The 19442-nt window shown below is 42.1% G+C and overlaps 1 protein-coding gene across 2 annotated transcripts in view; it reads right to left on the bottom strand.

Moving 5' to 3' along the window:
- LOC144491533 (FERM domain-containing protein 4B-like) overlaps positions 1-19442 on the bottom strand; it is a 325659-nt gene that overhangs the window by 119474 nt on the left and 186743 nt on the right. For both annotated transcript variants that reach the window (XM_078209468.1, XM_078209467.1), the window contains exon 5: positions 19230-19314. In XM_078209468.1, coding sequence (XP_078065594.1) covers positions 19230-19314 — 85 coding nt within the window. The remainder of the gene's footprint in view (positions 1-19229; positions 19315-19442) is intronic.

Below are 19442 nucleotides of genomic sequence, written 5' to 3'. Positions count from 1 at the left end.
ATAACCCTCTGATAGAGCTAAATATTTTTCTATCACCATCTTTTTACCGTGCCACCATATATTATTGTGTTGTTAGGTTGGAGTGGTTTCAATAATTTCCAGAGTGCTCGCTATAGGGTCAAGCTTGGTTGTTTATCTCCACCCATTTCAAAATTGGTTGCCAATAGTCATCATGACATAAAATTACTAACTTTTGTTATAAATTTATGTCAACACATTCTGAACCATATATGGTTGACTATTACATTTCTAGTCATGCTAGTTATCTCTTGTATGTATAATGACAATATCTTACATTCATCTCGTGCCTTTAATTATAGAATCACGGAATCCCTACAGTGTGAAAGGGGGCATTTCGGCCCATCGAACCTGCACAGACAACAATCCCACTCGGGCCCATCCCGTAACCTCATGTATTTACGCTGCTTAATCCCCCAACACTAAGGGTCAATTTAGCATGGCCAATCAACCTAATGCGCACATTTTTGTAGTGTGGGAGGAAACCGGAGTATCTGGAGCAAACCCACACAGAGAGGGAAAATGCGCAAACTCCACACAGTCACCCGAGGCCGGTATTGAATCTGGGTTCCTGGCACTGAGACAGCAGTGCTAACAACTGTGTACGATACCGCCCTAACCACTGCGCCACGATGGAAAAATTCAGAAGGCATACACAGAAGCATAATCCGACACAAATTTATATTGAGCTTAAGGAAGGAGGGGGTGACTAAAAGTTTGATCAAAGAGGAGGATTTCATAGAGGATCTAAAAGAATGAGTGATGCAGCAGATTTGGCAGGCTTTAGACTTTGGGTCACTGATGGTGGGATGAGGGCAGTGGGGATGTGCAAGAGGCCAGAATCCTCGAAATGCAGAATTCTCAAAGGATTATGGAGCTGTAGGAGGTTACAATGATGGGAAGGGGCAGGGTTACAATTGCTCTTGCTTTTTTTTACTGGAAAATCTCGTTGGAAAATTTGTTGTGTGATTCAGCATTTAGATTTTCCACTCGATGTCTGTCGAAGCTCTGGTAGGGAGGGGGAGAATCTCTAAGAAAATTCTGAGTGCCTGCAAGTGATACCACAGGAATTCAAATGGTAGTAAGTTAAAAATTAAGTCTGCGCACATTTTGTATTCACAAAGCTTTACCTCCTACGTTTGTGTCAACTCTTCCATTGTAAACTCATGTGCCCATATTTTGTTTTGTAGATACTCACTGTAATTACACCCCCCACCAGTGGTGGAGCTGTAACATCTGAGTAACATGTCTCAATTCCTAAACATGGACTGTTAGAAAAACATTTTTGCTCCAAGCAGCAATACATTTTTGCCTCCCAAACTGGAATACATTTTGCTATGTAATTATGAATATAAAATTGAAATATAGGACAAAATAGGTGACTTTAAATTGGGACTGAATACATGCCATGGATCAATTTCTCCTGACCTCCCCATTTCAAGTTGGCTGGGACTTTCCTGTCCCGCCAGCAGTGGGCACCATCGCAGGCGGGACAGGAAAATTTGGAGAGCATTGACTTTTGGCTGCTCTTCAAAATTTTCCCGTCTTGCCTGTGGCAATGCTCATCGCTGGTGGGAACGGAGACATCTTTGACAAGACTTTACCTGGCATATCTAAATAATAATCATTGTTGAACTTATTTTTCCCAAAGCCAGCGATTTAGTTAGCTAAAGGCAATTTATTTCACATTATTGTTGCCATAAAAATATCATGTACATGTCATCTTGCAGATGAAATTGAAGAATGCAAGGATGTTTCTTAGGCACCTGAGTTCAATTTCCAGTTTCGAGTGTATCACACTACAGCATTTGCTTGCTAGCAGTTAACTTTATCAGTCTGCCGTGGGTTCTGTGTGGGAGAGACAGAAAAACTGGGAAGGATCTGTACCCACATATCTTGATTACTTCCCAAAAGGTCAACCCGGTATCATTAATGGTATTTTTGGAGATGTCTCGGCCTAGACAAACCCTCTGAAGGTGACAGCATAGATATATGAGGCTAAGTTGGGAGCATGAAGGGGAACGAAAAATAGAACTGTTTCATAAAGCTTTTTGAATCCCATTAAAGGAAGACAAATCCAGGAAACTGAAAACTAAAATTTGCAAAGGCGTAAGAGTGAATCATTTATAATGTCACACTCATTGAGTTGCTGAGTAAATACACTGCAGCTTCCCATTGCCGGGCACTGTGATGGTTTTGTTATCTCTACTGCAAAACCCACTTCAGATGCTGACTCACTTTTCCATCATACTAGTTCCAACTGTTTTATTTTAACACAGAACAATGTTCTTAACTTTTGCTCCTTGATAGCTTCTTTCTCCTGGTGTTATTATCGTGACTGCATTATTCTTGAAGAAGTCCCCGTGAGTTACAGATTCGTTTGAAATGTGCAAGTTCTGATAGAAGCCTGTGTTTCGGAGTATTTTTAGAGCTGGAATGTGGCCAGACCTTTAGCTCTTATTGCTGTTCACATCTTAACGATTACTTGAATAACTGCCATATGAACAAAGCAGCCTCAGAACACCAACTGTCTAATGGCTCACATTCTTATTTCACTGAAATGGTCGCAGGGAATCTCAGAATAAAGCCCTTTTCATGTGTAAATCTGAGCAGAAGCTATATCACCTGACATATTTTTTTTGAAATGCAAGTGCGGGATTGTAACTATTACATGACATGAAACTTCATGCTAGCAAATCAAAACTCTGAATGGGTTGAAATACACTTGGATGAGAGGAAGCTCCTCAAAGCTACTATTGTAACATTGTAAAACAAGCAGCTTTTGCAAACTAAAACACACATGGGAAGAGCTATCCCTTTGTCATTTAATCTCTGCTGCTTTCGATAAGATCACAGACCTTTCCTTTTGATCTCCCCCACCACCTCTCTTTCCCTGCCTCTAGACTTGCTTAAAACCTGTTACAGCTCTCAACTTTTTCCAGTTATGACGAATGTTAATCAAACTCAAATGTTAACTCTGTTTCTCTCTCCACAAGTGCTGCCTAACTTTTGTATTTACAGCATTTTTCTGTTTTTACTTCAGATTTCCAACATTTGCAGCATTTTGATTTTCTTTTGGCAAGAGCTGTGCTCTTTGAAATCGGTACAGTTGGCATACTAGTCAATCAGTGCTGCATTTTGCTAATGATTTGTCACAAGGGTGGAGTTGAGTAAATACACAAGTCAAAGTCTGAAGTGAGTCATCATATAAAAATACAATACTGCTGGAGAAAGCTTGATAACGTGCAGAGCCTGTCTGCAATTTGAATTTGTACTTTTGTTCCTTGAAGGTTTTCTTTAGTGTAGATTTTAAGCAGTAACTGTTAAGTGTAGAGAACTATTTTATCACACCCAAACTCATTTTTGCTTTTGTTCTGAAACAGTGTGCATTTTTATTAAATATTGAAGTGCTTGTATTACATTCAGACTATGTGCACCGATAAATATTTTATGGTTATTCGCTTAAAATTCCTCCCTGAATACAAGCAGTTATTAAAAAATACTGCAGTTCAGATTTCTGTAACGGGCCTATACTTTAAGTTTTGTTGGTCCCTAGTTTAAGAGAAAACTAACTAAAATTAAAAGAGTGCTTTTGATTGGTTCAACTTGTACTAGATTGATGGTCAGTTTTTGCGTTTGAAAGATTAGATAATCAAAATCTAGGAGATCTTGATAACCTGTTTAGGGATATAAGAAGGACAGTTGTTCACATTTGGGCAAGTTTGAAATTCTTTAAAGAAAGATGGGATGCATGTATCTTAAAGTTATTTGAAACAGAGGAGTTTATTTCTCAGAGTTGTGATCTTTATCTTATTTTTCTACTGGAGCAGTTGGGGGTATAAAGATGTTCACTGTAAATTTACAACTACTATATGACTGTTACCTTGAGCCCCCACCACCATTTCCGCAGATGGCGAGCACAAGATCACCTCAAGATCACCTCCCACATCTGTAGTACTGTATTCAGTCTTGGACACTGCACCCCTGGAAGGATATATTGACCTTAGGTCAGGTGCAGCAGGCAGCAAATGGTATGTTGACCTTCATAGTAAGATGGTTCAAGTTCATTTATCATAGAATCCCAACAGTACAGAAGGAGGCCATTCAGCTCATTGAGCCTGTACTGACAATAATCCATCCTATTCCCGTAACCTCACATATTTATCCTATTAATCCCCCTGAAACTAGTGTCAATTTAGCATGGCCAATCCACCTAACCCACACATCTTTGGACTGTGGGAGGAAACTGGAGCACCTGAGGAAAATCCACACAGACATGGAGAGAATGTGCAAACTCCAAACAGACAGTGACCCAAGCCAGGATTCGAACCCGGATCACTGGCGCAGTGAGACAGCAGTGCTAACCACTGTGTCACCGTGCCACCCTATTTAGATACTGTGGTGGTTGTAAGCGGACACCTTTGGGCCAGGGTGGGGAGGAGGGGGAGTTTGAGGGTGGTGAGATGGAGGTGGGTGCCCGCTCTGACTGTGGGAGGGGGCATAATGATGATTGGGTGTGGGGGGGGGAGGGGGGGGCTGATTATCTGGGAGGAGGGGCTGATGAATGGATTGGATGATATTTTTTTCCACAGAGTGTCATAAGATCTGGAGAGAAACACGCCAGTTTTCTCACCAGAAACAACACTCCTGCCATTTTGTGGTAAGACCTGGCCCTATGTTTCTCCTTGCTGCTCTGACATGGTGCAGAGTGAAAAAAAAAACTGAGAAATTACTTTCAAATGGGAGAAAGATTTTTCTTTGAAAAACAGCTGGGCATTGTTAGATCATGCTAAAGGATAATGCAAGATACATGGAAAATCGGAGAGCATGGGCAGAAAAAATCCTTTTCAAGAGTTGCTAGTCATTTTTCAGAAAGGCTTAAAGCAGTATAGCAAGATTTAATTTTAATTCTTTTAATGGCCCTGAAAAATAGCATTGACCAAAAATATTAACAGCCAGAGAGTAACAATCAGCTATAATCTTCATTTCTTCATGAAACATCTGGTACCACACATTGTAAGATAACGTGCCAAACAGGAGGAACGTGGGACTATTCAGCAATTCCACAGGGGAAGGTCAGATGACTGAGAACATTATTCAAAGTCCAAGATGAAATTACTGCCTTTTGTTCACTCCCACTCATTTTATGTAAGCAAATTACATTTCTTTGCTATGGTTTCCTTGATTTTGGGTGGTAATTGTGTGGATATGGTGGAAAATGTAGGATATTCGGTTTACCTTGTATAGAATGAGTGGAGTGAATTATATAAAGCAAATGCTTTATGTTTTTGGAAGTCAATCATTTTAGCTTCAGAACATGTCTGTAGGAGTTCCTCAGGGGAGTATCCTGGCTTCAGCTAACTTCAGCTGTTTCATTAATAATCTTCCCTCCATCATAGGTCAGGAATTGGAGCTGTTTCTTGAAGATTTTGCTGTGTTCAGATTTTTTAAAAATTCATTCATGGGACGTGGGCATTGCTCTCTGGGTCAGCGTTTATTGCCCATCCTGAGTTACCCGAGGACAGTTGAGAGTCAACCACATTGCTGTGGCTCTGGAGTCACATATAGGCCAGACCAGATAAGGATGGCAGATTTCCTTCTCTAAAGGACATGAGTGAACCAGATGGGTTTTTTCCAACAATCGACAATGGTTTCATGGTCATCAGCAGATTCTTTATTCCAGATTTTTAAAAAATTGAATTCAAGTTCCATCATCTGCCATGGCGGGATTCAAACCTGGGTCCCCAGAACATTAGCTGAGTTTCTGGATCAACAGTCTAGCGATAATACCACTAGGCCATCAACTCCTTCCATTCCCAATCACTCAAATTACAAAGCACTCCATTCCTGCAAGACCCGATAACATTCAGGCGGGGGCTGATACTTAGAAGGTAATATTTGCATCACACAAGTGGCAAGCAATAACCATTTCAAACAAGAGAACGCTAACCACTCTTGATATTTAATGGCACTACCATCGTCCAATACCCCACGGTTCACATACTGGGGTTACCTTGAACCACAAATTCAACTGAACCAACAATATAAATACAATGGTTACTGTTGCAGGCCTAAAGCCTTTTGGCTCCCAAATCGGATAGCGGGGGTCAGGAAATTTTCTGGTTTGCCACAGATCCTTCAAATGGCTGGATCTTTATCCTTGGGGGGAGGCGTTGGGGATACGGGGGGAAATGGGGGGCTGGAGAGTTTGGTAAATAAGATTGGTGAAGTACAGGAGCAGATTGCCATGTGGAAATGTGGTGTTGTGGCTATAACAGAGACCTGGCACAAAGAAGGGTGTTAAATATCTCTGGATACAAGGTGTTCACGGAGGATAGGAAAGGGGGAGGGGTGGTGGTATTGATAAAGGAGAGCATTGCAGTACTCGAGAAAGAGGATATCCCACTGGGGTTGAAGACGGAATCTATTTGACTAGAGCTCAGGGACAAAAAAGGTGCAAATACTTTGCACCTTTGTAGTCCATTGGCCACCAATTAGAGGGAAGGATATAAAGGAACAAATTTGCAAAGAAATTGCAGAAAGGTGCAAAAATTACAGAGTACTTATAATGGTTTGTGTGTTTATTAGCGTCACAAGTTGGCTTACATTAACACCACAATAAAGTTACTGTGAAAATCCCCTGGTCGTCACACTCCGGCGCCTATTCGGGTACACTGAGGGAGAATTTAGCATTGCCAATGCACCTAACCAGTACATCTTTCAGACTGTGGGAGGAAACTGGAGCACCCGGAGGAAACCCACGCAGACATGGGGAGAACGTGCAGACACAGCACAGACAGTGACCCAAGCCGGGAATCGAACCCGGGGTCCTTGGCGCTGTGAGGCAGCAGTGCTAACCACTGTGCCACCATGCAACCCACTGGGACTAATGGGGGACTTTATAAGTTCATAAGATATAGGAGCAGTATTAGACCATTCAGCCCAATGAGTTTGCTCCGCCAATCAATCATGGCTGACGTGCTCCTCATTTTCCTGCCTTCTTCCCTTAACCTTTCAACCCATTACCAATTAAAAATCTGTCTAACTCCTCCTTAAACTTGCTCACTGTCTCAGCATCTGCCACACTTTGGGGTAACGAATTCCACAGATTCACAACCCTTTTGGAGAAGTAGTTTCTCCTCAACTCTGTTTTAAATTGTCTACCCCTTATCCTAAGACTATGACCTCTCGTCCTAGAAGTATATCCAAATTTATCCAAATATAGACTGCGATGCTAATAGTGGAAAGGACAGAAAGGGGCAAGAGTTCCTGGAATTTGTGCAGGAAAATTTTCTTCAGCAATATGTTTCTTGTCCAATGAAGAAGGCGGCAGTGCTAGACCTGGTTCCTGAAAATTAGGACGGGCCAAGCAGATCAAGCGTCAGTAGGCAAACATGTAGGGTACAACGGTCACTGTCACCTACATTGTGGGTTGACTATGGAAAAGGACAAAGAACAGGTCAGAATACGAAGAATTAACTGGGGAAAAGACATCTTCAATGGGGTAAGAATAAATGGAAGTCAAAGGTTGGCAGGAAAACAAAAGCTGATCAATGGGCTACCTTCAAAGAAGAGGTGATGTGGGACAGTCAAGGCATATTTCTTTGAAAGGGAAAGATAGGGCAAAGAAATCCAGAGCTCGCTGGATGACAAATGAGATAGAAACTACGATGAAGAAGAAAAATGTACTTACGACAGGTGTCAAGTAAAAAATACAATTGAAAACCAAGCTGAATATAAGGATTCAGAGGAGAGGTGAAGAAGCAAATAGGAAGAATGAAACAAAACTGGCAGCTAACATAAAAAGGAATCCAATGTCTTCTACGGGCACATAAAAAAGGCTGGTAAAAGGAGTAAGACTGATTAGTGACCCAAAAGGGGATTTACATGTGGGGGTAGAGGGCACAGCTGAGGTATTAAATGAATCCTCTGTATCTCACCAAGGAAGAAGATACTACTTAGGCCATGGTAAAGTCTGTGGTAATTCAAAGACTTGAAAGGTGGAGAATTGATAAGGAGGAGGCATTGGATAGGAGGAGGTATTGAATAAGCATCAGAACTGGATGAGATGCATCAGAGGATACTGAGGGAAGCGAGACTGGAAATTACAGAAGCACTGGCCATAATGTTCCAGTTTTCCTTAGACTCTGGGATGGTCCCAGAGGACTGGAGAATTGCAAATGTTATACACTTCTTCAGAGAGGGTGAAGATAAGCTCAGAACCTACAGGGCAGCAAGTTTATGGTGGTGGGGAAACTTTTGAAACAATCATTCGGAACAAAATTGTCACATGGACAAATGTGGGTTAATTAGGGAAAGGCAACACGGATTTCTAAAGGGAAAATCATGCTTAACTAACCTGTTGGAGAGATAGGAAAGTTGGTTGATGAGTGCAATGATGTTGATGTGGTGTACATAGATTTCCAAAACATGTTTGATATAATGCTGCACAACAAACTCATTATCAAAGTTAGAGTTCGTGGAATAAAAGGGACAGTAGCAACATGGCTGCAGAATTGACTAAGTGACAGGAAGCAGAGTAGTGGTTAATGGATGTTTTTTGGGCTGGAGGGAAGCTTGTATTGGGGTTCCTCGGGGGGTCAGTGTTGGGACCCTCGCTTTTTTACCTGATACATATTAATGACCTAGACTTTGGTCTAGGTCATTAATAGACAGAAAACAATTTAAAAGATTGCAGATTGATTTGATTTGTCATATGTATGATGTGGAGATGCCGGCGTTGGACTGGGGTAAGCACAGTAAGAAGTCTCACAACACCAGGTTAAAGTCCAACAGGTTTATTTGACAGCACTAGTTTTCGGAGTCTCAAGCTCCTTCATCAGGTGAGTGAGGACATGTGTTCTCAAACAGGTCATATACAGACACAAACTCAATTTACAAGATAATGGTTGGAATGCGAGTCTTTACAGGTAATCAAGTCTTAAAGGTACAGACAATGTGAGGGGAGAGAGCGTTAAGCACAGGTTAAAAAGATGTGTATTGTCTCCAGCCAGGACAGTTAGTGAGATTTTGCAAACCCAGGCAAGTCGTGGGGGTTACAGATAGTGTGACATGAACCCAAGATCCCCGTTGAGGCTGTCCTCATGTGTGCAGAACTTGGCTATCAGTTTCTGCTCAGCGATTCTGCGTTGTCATGTGTCATGAAGGCCACCTTGGAGAACACTTACCCGAAGATCAGAGGCTGAATGCCCATGACTGCTGAAGTGTTCCCCGACTGGAAGGGAACACTCCTGCCTGGTGATTGTCGAGCGGTGTTCATTCATTCGTTGTCGTAACGTCTGCATGGTTTCCCCAATGTACCATGCCTCGGGACATCCCTTCCTGCAGCGCATCAGGTAGACAACGTTGGCCGAGACGCAAGAGTATGTACCGTGTACCTGGTGGATGGTATTCTCACGTGAGATGTTGGCATCCATGTCGATGATCCGGCACGTCACCAGGCAGCATGACAATCACCAGGCAGGAGTATTCCCTTCCAGTCGGGGAACACTTCAGCAGTCACGGGCATTCAGCCTCTGACCTTCGGGTAAGTGTTCTCCAAGGCGGCCTTCATGACACACAACGCAGAATCGCTGAGCAGAAACTGTTAACCAAGTTCCGCACACGAGGACGGCCTCAACCGGGATCGTGGGTTCATGTCACACTATCTGTAACCCCCATGACTTGCCTGGGCTTGCAAAATCTCACTAACAGTCTTGGCTGGAGACAATACACATCTCTTTAACCTGTGCTTAACGCTCTCTCACTCACATTGTCTGTACCTTTAAAACTTGATTACCTTTAAAGACTCGCATTCCAACCATTATCTTGAAAATTGAGTTTGTGTCTGTATATGACCCGTTTGTGAACATAAGCCCTCATTCACCTGATGAAGGAGCCTGAGACTCGGAAAGCTAGTGCTGCCAAATAAACCTGTTGGACTTTAACCTGGTGTTGTGAGACTTGTCATATGTATACAGCTGAAAAGTATTGTTTCTTACGTGCTATACAGACAAAGCATACTGTACATCGGGAAGGAAAGGACAGAGTGCATAATGTAGTGTTACAGTCATAGCTAGTGTAGAACAAGATCAACTTAATATTAGGTAGGTCTGTTCAAAGGTCTGATGGCAGCAGGGAAGAAGCTGTTCTTGAGTCGGTTGCTACATGACCTCAGAATTTTGTACCTTTTTCCCGATGGAAGAAGGTGCAAGAGAGAATGTCCGGGGTGCATGGGGGTCCGTGACGCAGCGGCAAGTGTAGACAGAGTCAATGGATGGGGAGTTTCATTCATGACACTTTGTAGTTTCTTGCGGTTTTGGACAGAGCAGGAAACTTACCAAGCTGATACAACCAGAAAGAATGCCTTCTGTGATCTATCTGTAAAGGTTGGCGAGAGTTATAGTGGACATGCCAAATTTCCTCAGCCTCCTGAGAAAGTAGAGGCATTGGTGGGCTTTATTAACTATAGCATCGGCAAGGAGTGACCAGGACTGGTTGTTGGTGATCTGGACACCTAGAAAAGTGAAGCTTTCGACCATTTCTACTTCGTCCCCATTGATATAGACAGGGCATGTCCTTCATTACGCTTCCAGAAGTCAATGATTATCTCCTTCGTTTTGTTGACATTGAGGGAGAGATCATTGTCGTCACACCAAGTCACCAGATTCTCTATCTCTTTCCTGTACTCCATCTCATCATTGTGATCTGACCCACCACGGTGGTGTCATCAGCAAACTTGAAAATCGAGTTGGAGGGGAATTTGGCCACACAGTCAGAGACGGATAAGGAGTATAATAAGGGGCTGAGGACACAGTTTTGTGGGACACTGGTGTTGAGGATGATCATGGAGGAGGTGTTGTTGCTTATCCTTACTGATTGTGGTCTATGGGTTAGGAAGTCTAGGATCCAGTGGCAGAGGGAGCAGCCGAGCCCCAGGCCACAGAGTTTGGAGATGAGTTTTGTAGGAATAATAGTGTTGAAGGCTGAGCTGTAGTCAATAAACCGAGTCTGACATAGGTTTCTTTGTTATCTAGGTGTTCCAGGGTTGTGTGTAAGGCCAGGGAGGTGGCATCTGCTGTGGATCTGTTGGGGCAATAGGCAAACTGTAATGGATCCAGGCAATCTGGGAGGTCAGAATTGATTTGTGCCATGACTAACCTTTCGAAGATGATTCAAAACATGGAAGCATTGGCAACTGTGAAGAGGACAGTGTAGAATTTCAAAGGGACATAGACAAGTTTGTGCAAAAGGGCAGACAGGAAGCAGAAGTAGTTGAGTGCAGAGCAATGTGGAGTGATTCATTTGAGTAGGAAGAACATAAGAGAGACAATATAAAATATAGGGTACAATTCTAAAAGAGCTGCAGGAACAGTGGGACCAGGGTGTATATGTAGATAAGTCATTGAAAGTGGCAGGATGGGTTGAGAGAGCAGTAAATAAAGCTGGGCTTTATTAATATGGACATAGAGTACAAGAGTAAGGAGGTTATATCGAATTTGTATAAGTCGCTTGTTTGGCCTCAGCTAGAGTATGATGTCCAGTTCTGGGCACTACACTTTAGGATAGATGTGAAGACATTAGAGAGAACATGAAAAGATACACAAGAATGGTTTCAGGCATGAAGAAATTCAGTTTTATAGTTAGATTGGAGAAGATATAAAAGAGAAGGTTGAGAGAAAATTTGATGAAGGTATTCAAAATCATGAGCAGTCTGGACAGAGTAGAGAGGCAGAAAATATTCCCACCCATAAAAAGATCGAGAACAAAAGGGCACAGATTTAAAATAATTAATAAAAGAAGCAAAAGTGATATCAGGAGAAACTTTTTTATGCAGCGAATAGTTTGGATTTGGAACACACTGCCCGAGAGTGTGGTGCAGACAGGTTCAACTGAACCATTTGTAAGGAAATTAGACTGTTATCTAAAAAGGGAGATTGTGCGGGGTTAGATGAGAAGATGGGGTAATGGTAGTAGGTGAGTTTGCATTTGGAGAATTCGATGGGCCAAATAGACTCCTTCTGCACCATAAAAATTCTGTGACTCTGAAAAGACGAGGAGTACAGGAGGAGACCAGATTGTTAGGATTTCTCCCACATTTAAGCACATGGGTTCCTACCATAATCTGACCAAGTCGGTGAGTGGAAGTTTTGCTTTTCAATGAACGCTGTTAAAGTTATGCTGCATACAGCATGCACATCTGCAACCCACCTCCAGCACAGGCACAGCTCTGCCCATAACACTTATCCCATGGAATCATTCCAAACTGCCACTGGAAATATCCGTAACACAAGCCAAAAAGTTAGATCAAGCAAGTGACAGGTGCATTGTTCTCTATTCTTAGCAATTTAATTAACTTCTGAATGGAGAATCGGTGGCAACATAAGAAGGCACTGCAATTTTACTGAGTAACAACTTCCCTCAAAGTCCAAGGAATCATAGGTCATTCCCACGCAGCCCTAAATACTCCCTTTATCAACAGCTGTACATAAATCAATAAAAAGGTCACTCTCTCGATGTGCATTCCTTCAAGACCAACACCACACCATCATACAACAATGCTAACTTTCCCAAAAGTTGCCAGATTTACTTTAAAGGGCTTCCAACAGCTTTAATTTTACATAAAGGCAAGTTTCTAAGATGATCCTTGAGCACCAAAACTAGACTTCATAAGCTCGGCTGATAATATGTGTGCCACAATGACGGGTGGCACAGTGGTTAGCACTGCTGCCTCACAGCGCCAGGGACCCGAGTTCAATTTCAGCCTTGGGTGATTGTCTGTGTGGCCTTTGCACATTCTCCTCACGTATGCATGGGTTTCCTCAGAGTCCTCTGGTTTCCTCCCACAGTCATGATGTGGAGATGCCGGCGTTGGACTGGGGTAAACACAGTAAGAAGTTTAACAACACCAGGTTAAAGTCCAACAGGTTTATTTGGTAGCAAAAGCCACACAAGCTTTCGGAGCTCTAAGCCCCTTCTTCAGGTGAGTGGGAATTCTGTTCACAAACAGAGCATATAAAGACACAAACTCAATTTACATGAATAATGGTTGGAATGCGAATACTTACAACTAATCAAGTCTTTAAGAAACAAAACAATGTGAGTGGAGAGAGCATCAAGACAGGCTAAAAAGATGTGTATTGTCTCCAGACAAGACAGCCAGTGAAACTCTGCAGTTCTAGGCAACTGTGGGGGTTACAAATAGTGTGACATGAACCCAATATCCCGGTTGAGGCCGTCCTCGTGTGTGCGGAACTTGGCTATCAGTTTCTGCTCAGCGACTCTGCGCTGTCGTGTGTCGCGAAGGCCACCTTGGAGAACGCTTACCCGAATATCAGAGGCCGAATGCCCGTGACCGCTGAAGTGCTCCCCAACAGGAAGAGAACAGTCTTGCCTGGTGATTGTCGAGCGGTGTTCATTCATCCGTTGTCGCAGCGTCTGCATAGTTTCCCCAATGTACAATGGTACAATGTAAGTATTCGCATTCCAACCATTATTCATGTAAATTGAGTTTGTGTCTTTATATGCTCTGTTTGTGAACAGAATTCCCACTCACCTGAAGAAGGGGCTTAGAGCTCCGAAAGCTTGTGTGGCTTTTGCTACCAAATAAACCTGTTGGACTTTAACCTGGTGTTGTTAAACTTCTTACTGTGTTCCTCCCACAGTCCAAAGATGTGCAGGCTAGGTGGATTGGCCATGCTAAATTGCCTCTTAATGTCCAAAGATGTGTAGGTTAGGAGGATTAGGGGGGGGTAAATATGTGGGGTTATAGGTGGGATGCTCTGCCAGAGATCGATGGGTCGAATAGCTTCCTTCTGCACTTTAGGGATTCTATGATTCCATAAGGCCTAATGCCATATTGAGCAAGGACATTATGAGAGCTATCTGTACACCATGGTCATCTGAAAATGCATCACAGGTAAGCTGAAGGCGTGCTTCAATAAATCTGGTGGTGTCCAGTGGTATTGTCTAGTGAAGAATTATGCTGGGGTACAGCAAGTTGCACAAACTTGTTGTGCAAAGGGATCTCTTCATGAAGGTCTCCAAGGATGAAGTAACCATCAGAGGAACAGCAACCAAGTGAAGATGCACGTTTGTGTTGTTCGATACAGGAGCTATTTTCTTGGTTACTCCATCTGGGGATTGTATGAATAGCCTTGTTTATGTATTCAACTTTCCGACCACAGATGTGTCATTACCTGAGAACCCACAGCTCTTTTTGGATGAACAAAACTTGTGTTCTGCCATTTTTCCAGTCGGCATTTCACAAACAGAAAATCTATGCCAATAACTAGGAAAATAATTAGCCAGTGTTAGATTTTATTCTGTGAATGGTGCAGTATCACTGCTGGTTGAGTGTAAGTGAGAGTGGTATCCTTGTAGTGACTTCTTGGTGCATATTTTGGTGTTGGTGCTGTTTGCATCAAAAATGAGTGCAGTATGACCAGATTCTGAATCCAAGAGGTTTTGATGACCTTGAAGAACAGCATCTCATGACCTATATTGTTTACTGATGGTTACACCATTTTATACTTCTATATAATTTCCCATTGTTTGAAGTACTTTAAAAGAATACAGTAGCAATGCTGAAAACAACTTGTACAAGACATTAAGTAGACTTAAGCTGATCTCAAGCATACCGGAGATGCAACTAAATGATACACCATTACATTTGCTAGCAGTTCAGTGGGAAAATAAATACTGTTCTTGACAAGCACATTTTGTTTTTGCAGTTTAATAAGTAACTCAGAAATGTTGTATTCTTATGCTTGTTAAGAGGATAGCCTCATACATGCAAACACACACAATTCATAATTCTAGTTTGGATTAATGTCATTCTACCACATCTATCAAATGGAAATGATGTGATTTTAGTGATTAGTGAACAGCCGGAGGAAAGGGATAAGAACAATGGTAAGGCCTATTGGAAATTGCCAAGAGCGACGGTAAGGGCTGGTGGATAGGGCCAAGAGCGATGGTAGGGGCTGGTGGATAGGACTAAGAGCGATGGTAAGGGCTGGTGGATAGGGCCAAGAGTGACGATATATATGATATATATATATATATATATATATATATATATATATATAAATGATTTGGAAGAAGGTGTAACTGGTGTTATCAGCAAGTTTGCGGATGACAGGAAGATGGCTGGACTTGCGGATAGCAATGAACATTGTCAGACAATACAGCAGGATATAGATAGGCTGGAAAATTGGGCGGAGAAATGGCAGATGGAATTTAATCCAGATAAATGCGAAGTGATGCATTTTGGAAGAACTAATGTAGGGGGGAGTTATACAATAAATGGCAGAGCCATCAAGAGTATAGAAACACAGAGGGACCTAGGTGTGCAAGTCCACAAATCCTTGAAGGTGGCAGCACAGGTGGAGAAGGTGGTGAAGAAGGCATATGGTATGCTTGCCTTTATAGGACGGGGTATAGAGTATAAAAGCTGGAGTCTGATGTTGCAGCTGTATAGAACGCTGGTTAGGCCACATTTGGAGTACTGCGTCCAGTTCTTGTTGCTGCACTACCAGAAGGACGTGGAGGCTTTAGAGAGAGTGCAGAGAAGGTTTACCAGGTATGGAGGGTCTTAGCTATGAGGAGAGATTGGGTAAACTGGGCTTGTTCTCCCTGGAAAGACGGAGAATGAGGGGAGACCTAATAGAGGTGTACAAAATTATGAAGGGTATAGATAAGGTGAACAGTGGGAAGCTTTTTCCCAGGTCGGAGGTGACGATCACGAGGGGTCACGGGCTCAAGGTGAGAGGGGCGAGGTATAACTCAGATATCAGAGGGACGTTTTTTACACAGAGAGTGGTGGGGGCCTGGAATACGCTGCCAAGTAGGGTGGTGGAGGCAGGCACGCTGGCATCGTTTAAGACTTACCTGGATAGTCACATGAGCATTCTGGGAATGGAGGGATACAAACGAATGGTCTAGTTGAACCAATGAGCGGCACAGGCTTGAAGGGCCAAAGGGCCTGTTTCCTGTGCTGTACTGTTCTTTGTTCTTTGACGGTAGGGGCTGGTGGATAGGGCCAAGAGCGACGGTAGGGATCGGTGGACAGGGCCAAAAGCGACAGTAAGGTCTGTGGATAGGGCCGAGAGCGACGGTAAGGGCTGGTGGATAGGGCCGAGAGCGACGGTAAGGGCTGGTGGATAGGGCCGAGAGCGACTCTAAGGGCTCATGGTAAAAGCTAAGGGTGACAGTAAAGGCTGGTGGGCTTCTCTTCCCATCTTTGTACCAACTGACTTCATAATCATTGAATTTATAGTTCAACATGAACAACCAAAGTTAATTTGAATTTCCCACTTTCAAATAATTTATATTTCAACTCTAAAAATTGAAGAACTATTATTCTATCAATTTTATGAAATGGTTTTCTGTTTGTTCAAGAATGACAGTTTGTTAAATGCAACTTATAATAAGTATGCTTTCCAGATCCTGCCATGATCTGTATTTTTGCTGATAACGAAGGAATGGATGTTGCTGGAATTTAATAGCCTCATTCATGGGCAGATGAACATGCAGAAACTGCTCTCTGGAAATGAATGCCAAACCCTCTGAAGTGGTTTCTAAAGGGTAATTCACTTTGTTACAAGATGCAGAGCTGTACTAATTGATCAAACAACAATTTATCTTCTTTTGCAAATCATAATTTTATTCTTTAAAAGTTAAAAGCATAAAACAAGGCCAGCTCTGTTTTCTCCAAATGCAGAAATGCCGAAATGCTTGTTAAACCAGTTGTCAGGAATGTTTAGAATGATCTCCAACAGCAGGTCAGTATCTCGCGTCACTCATCAAATGCACACAAGCTTGTTGCTTGAATGTGGTTGATTTTTCTTGAAATAAAATTCAGAAAGTTTTTTTTCTATTTCATTATGCTAAATCAAACTCACCATGTTTTGTGCGGTTATATGAAAGTCTGTGGATTGTCATAGTTCAGGACACAAACCTGCTCTGAAACTTTTGCTAATGCCTTTTTACCAGAGCAAACAACTTGAAGATTTTTTTCTTTGCTCTCAGTAAGGAAACATCTTAAATATGGCAGTAGGGTCAAGTGCAAAATTCACGAGAGCTGAGCAAGGTTAGAATGCTTTTCTTTAATCCCACAGGATAGTGGATATGTGGAACAAATTCCAGAGAAGGTAATTAATTAAGAAAGGAGCTGCATTCATATTAGTTGACAAGTGGAATTGAGGGTCAGAGAAATGTTAACAACACCTGTTTCATTTTTAGTGTGACTGATAGCTTAATATTTCCAAACAGCACTTGTGCGATGGAAGGCCACAATAGATTATTAATAAACAGTCTCTAGATGAAGTGAGTTGATGGGTTTTCCTCACTCTTGACTTTTCTTGTGTAAATTAAATAGGATCTTATTTTGCATGAATATTCGCAATATCTTGTTTGAGTAAATTGTCAACCAAGGCGAAAATGTGTTGTGATGATCTAATCGTATGAAATTAACAGCCAGCTTCCAACATTCGGTGTAAGTAATGAAACTTGATGTGGTTGCACTTCAACATAGGATCGTAGAATGGTTGCAGCACAGGAGGCCATTTGGTCCATTGTGTCTGTGCTTGCAGAAGCAACTAAGCCAATCCCTCTCCCTGGTCCTTTCCCCTTAGCCCTGCAGTTTGTTTTCCTCTTCAGGTGCTTACCCAATACCCCTGCAGAAAGCCACAATTGAATTTACCTCCACCTCGCTCTCAGGAAGTGCATTCTAGATCCTAATCAATCATTGCTGTTTTGAAGATATGCTATATAGAATATTATTTTGGAATATCATCTGTTGTATATGAATATAAATAAAACTTCTTTCCAAAGAATATTTTGTGCTAAACAAAGAATACTGGCCTACAGCAGCAGCAAGTTGCATTTGTGAAGGCCACAAGCCATTTTATGGAGACACAGAGGGCAGCATTTTCCCGTCCCGCCCGCCACGGGAATCGTAGTGGGCGGGACATGGACCATGCAAAAGTCTGTTGACCTTGGGCAGGAATTTCTGGTCATGGGGCAAGCACGGCCGGAAAATCCCACTCAGACTTTATGAAGCTCTCATAGACAATGGCTAAAAGCCCCGGATTGAAACCAGAGAGAGGTCACGTGACTAGGTTCTTGGGTACAAAATACAAGGGATTGAGCTAACAGACAGAAAAAGCTACAGAGACATGGGGCAACAGGCTCTCTCAACAAAGCTGAGACCAGTTTGTGGTTCGAAAACGTAATTGCTGCAAACCAACAGTGCTTAGAGGATTCCAACTCAATACCTTGGAGTTAGCTCCTCATGTCACCTTTGGTTCTTTTGCCATCTACCTTCAATTGATGTCCTCTGATTCTCAAACCCTCCATCAATGGGACCAATTTCTCCCCATCTACATTCCAGATCGCTCATGAAATTTAAAATCTCTTTCAAATCTCTCAACTTTCTCTTCTCCAATCTATGCAACTGAACCATTTTTGTAACATTTTTTGCACTGTCTCTAAAGCCTTCACAATAACCTGACTAAACTCTGTTCCCAGAATTGGACACAATACTCTAACTGAGGTCAAAGCTTCACTATAACTTTCAACAGCTGCAGTATTTTGCTTTTGTTTCACTATATTCATTGGCTTTTGTACTCTATTTCTCAATTTATAAAGCCCATATGCCTTGTTAACCACTTTTTAATCTGCCCTCATAACTTGAACAATTTGTTCACATATACTGCCAAGTCTCTCTGCTCTTGCACCTACTTTAGAATTGTGTCCATTATTTTTGTTGTCTCTTCTGGTTCTTCCTACCAAAATCTGTCACTTCACGCTTCTCCACATTCAATGTCCTCTGCCCCATGCCTGTCCATTCTACCAGCCTGTGTCCTCTTAAAGTCCATCACTATCCTCTCAGTTCACAATACCTCAATGTCTTGTTTCATCTGCAAATACTCAAATTGTGCCTTGCACACCTAAATCATTAATACAGATTAAGAAAAACAGTGATCCACATACTAGGCCCTGGTTAATCCCACTACCCCCCCCCCCCCCCCCGCCCCCCCTGCACAGAATGCTTTACATTTTCAACACTGGTTTTAAAATTTCCTAATATGACTGCGGGAAGATGCAGCTTTAAATTTGTGATTTCTACAGTAATAATTATAATCTATATTCATTACAATGAACTGCAAGATACTTCGAAAAATAAAACATTGGCTAAACATTCTTACCTTGTAAATGCTGGATTTTGCATTCAGATAGAATAGTTCCACAGTGGTAATGTCCTTTAGGAATGATATGTTCTCAATATAAAACCTAAAGCAAATGAATATATTCGTCAAAGAACTAGCTTTAATTGATTGATTTCTGCATTTTACTGGCAACAAAATAATTAACATTCATTGTTACTAATTTAAAAACACACAACTTAGTTTAGCTTTTAA

Source organism: Mustelus asterias, chromosome 3, assembly GCF_964213995.1.
Source record: "Mustelus asterias chromosome 3, sMusAst1.hap1.1, whole genome shotgun sequence".
In the NCBI taxonomy this organism is placed as follows: domain Eukaryota; kingdom Metazoa; phylum Chordata; class Chondrichthyes; order Carcharhiniformes; family Triakidae; genus Mustelus; species Mustelus asterias.
Note: the sequence above shows the minus strand (reverse complement) of the source record. Positions and strands in the feature narration are given on the sequence as shown.